Consider the following 2,723-nt stretch of genomic DNA (forward strand, 5'->3'; position numbering starts at 1 on the left):
TTCTATAATATCATTGCATATAAGTCTGATACCGTACACTAATTATTGGTGTACGAGCTGTCTTAGAATAAATACATTTATACAACTATAATACGGCTGTAATAAAAACAAACAATACAGGTTATTATAACAACTGCCGTGTAATATTAGGGACAGTAAATAAAAACAATACCTAGTGATTGTATAATAGTATTATCGTCAGGCTTTTTATTTAATCTCTGATTTTCGTTTCACAATCTCTTATACTGGTAGCATATTATTATTATTATTATTATTATTATTATTCCCTTCGGACGTTCGACGCACAAAACGTAATATTATATTGTATCTAAATAGCCAGCGGTCATGCAGACCTTCGAGGACGACGCGGACGACGTCGAAGTCTACGCTGACGACGCGGACGCCGAAGACTGCGCTGACGCCGTCGAGTTTCCGGTTCCGGTGGCCGGCGCCAGTCTTCCGGTGGAGGTGGTCTGCCAGCGGGTGCGCGAACCACGGGACATGTTCGACTGGGAGCGGAGCGAAGCGCGGGCTGACCTTTTGGTGTTCGTCCGGCACATGAACGATGTGGCCAAGCGGTACCCGGCGGCGGCGGCTGCGAGGCGGCGTCGTCGCCCGCGTCCGTTCGATGACAACGTGGACAGGGCGATGGCGGTATTGCGGACGGTCGGCGAGTGGGCGGTAAAACGGTGCGGGCCCGCGGGCCAAGACGACCGCCCGGAGTCCGCCGCAGAGCGATTCTGCCATTTCCACAGCCAGCTGAGGGCCGACGGCCGTTGCCTACTCAACCGGACGTACGGCGGTCGTGGCCGTGCCGAATACCGAGACGTCATGCTCCCGGCGTACCTAGAACGGAGCTTCGGCGATCCAGTCACGATGGCCTACGGACCGGCGCACGAACTGTCGTTCTGCGCTTTCCTGGTGTCGCTGTTCAAGCTTCACCACTTGACGTGGGCAGACGAACCGTTCGTGGTGACAGTAATCTTCGACAAGTGAATAACGATTATAATTTTGATTCCGATGATAATCCCTAAACATAGTAAATATAAGTAAACATAGTACATCTACCTATTCTGATATTTTTTAAAAATCACAATAATTCCTTTGCAAATGGCTAGTATTGTACCTAATACAAATAAATCTTAAATAATGGTCGGTTGAGTCAAGCATGTTTGTCACTATCCGATAAAAAAATTGAACCAAAATTCAGTTGAATGAAGTGTAAGGTGTTCGAGAAAACCGTTATTCAGCTGACATTACATACATTACATACATTATAATATTATACATTTCATTCCGTTTGGCAGGTATTTGGATGTCGTAGACTACGTGATACGCTCCTATCAGCTGTACCCTTCGAGCAGCGAATATGGTGGTAACTTGGGTAACTGGTGCCTGAGCGGTTACCAGTTTGTCGGGTTCCTGTGGGGCAGTGCGCAGCTTGCGGGAAGCTGCGGCGACGGCGACGGCTCTGCACCCGATGGCATACCTTCGTTGTCGTCACCGACGGCGGTCATATCGGACGCGTACGCGTGCCGACGCCACCGGGATGATTACGTGTTCGCCAAGTGCATGGACGCTGTGTACCGCCGGGCAAGAAAGGATGTGCCGCTGTGGTACCACTCGTACCAGCTGTGGAACTTGACAGCTCTGCCGAGGTGGGACAGGGTGAACGGGTGCCTGATTACTGCATACCAGCGAGACGTGCTGGGCCGGTTCGAGGTCATCCGCCAATTAGCCTTTTGCGAACTGTTCAAATTCGCCCAAAACGTTCGTCCACCAGGTATGTCGTTTTACGATATTGTACCTGCGATGCCACCGTCGGAGACAGCCGCGAGCCCGACGGTGACGGACGTTTTGTCCTACGACGACGACAATGACGAAGACGAATACGAAGACGATGAAAAAAGAATTATCGAATACGGAGAAATTGAAGATGGAGAAATGGTGGACGGGGTAACAGGAGATGTTGAAACAGTCGAGGACGAAGGATTTCTATTATAATATTAGATGTCCAATGAAAACAAATGGCGATTATCCTAATTTTCGTTTCGTTGCTATTTTTCGTTAGTAGATATAATACAAATATACAATTTATAGTTAAATATCGGCGTCTTACGGACAAAAGATATAGGTATACCTAATATAGGTACCTATGCGTATGTATTTACCAATATAAAGAAAAAGTGGCACGATGATGAATAAAAATTGGCCTTCTTAAATTGTTGCACCACTTTTAAAAAAAAAATTTAAATGGTATCCCTGATTTATACATTTAGAATTTCATAAAATAGAATTAAATACATTTGATTATTAAAAATATCAGTAGTTAAACAGTACATTTTGTTCATGATAATGATATGGACGTTTCACTGTAATTGTATTGTATACTAGAAATATGTACCAGTGGACACTTATTTCTCGAAATATTTATTTAAAAACAGTTTCGTTTTTAAGGACAATCTACCCCCCGATATGTAGAGAAGATAATATCATAAGATGATAACGAGATTCAGGGAGCTAGCAATTAAATTCATGGTGTTAAGCAGTAAGCGCCCTTTACACCTCTGCGCGGTGATGTATAGTCCTAAAAAAGGATAAGGGTCATATAACACACATTTAAAAAAAAAAAAAGAAAGAACAAAGAGTATAATATAAAGGATTTATTAATATATATAGTAGTATACATATTATATAGACTTCATATATATATTGTATATATA

The 2,723-nt window shown here is 43.8% G+C and overlaps 1 protein-coding gene across 1 annotated transcript; it reads left to right on the plus strand.

The window, feature by feature from the left end:
- Nucleotides 1-234: 234 nt before the first annotated feature.
- Nucleotides 235-2,440, plus strand: LOC100568899 (serine/threonine-protein phosphatase 2A activator-like). The gene is made up of 2 exons (XM_029485765.1): nucleotides 235-992; nucleotides 1,308-2,440. Exons 1-2 carry the CDS (start codon nucleotides 346-348, stop codon nucleotides 2,002-2,004), a joined length of 1,344 nt encoding a protein of 447 aa, XP_029341625.1. The 5' UTR covers nucleotides 235-345; the 3' UTR covers nucleotides 2,005-2,440.
- Nucleotides 2,441-2,723: the final 283 nt, after the last annotated feature.

This window comes from Acyrthosiphon pisum, chromosome X (genome assembly GCF_005508785.2).
Source record: "Acyrthosiphon pisum isolate AL4f chromosome X, pea_aphid_22Mar2018_4r6ur, whole genome shotgun sequence".
NCBI classification, from domain to species: Eukaryota; Metazoa; Arthropoda; class Insecta; order Hemiptera; family Aphididae; genus Acyrthosiphon; species Acyrthosiphon pisum.

Bases quoted from the DNA above. Each gene is read 5' to 3' on its own strand.
- LOC100568899 (XM_029485765.1), top strand. From the start codon at position 346: ATGCAGACCTTCGAGGACGACGCGGACGACGTCGAAGTCTACGCTGAC. The intron at 993-1,307 runs GTGAATAACGAT...TCCGTTTGGCAG, and splicing joins GTGACAGTAATCTTCGACAA to GTATTTGGATGTCGTAGACT.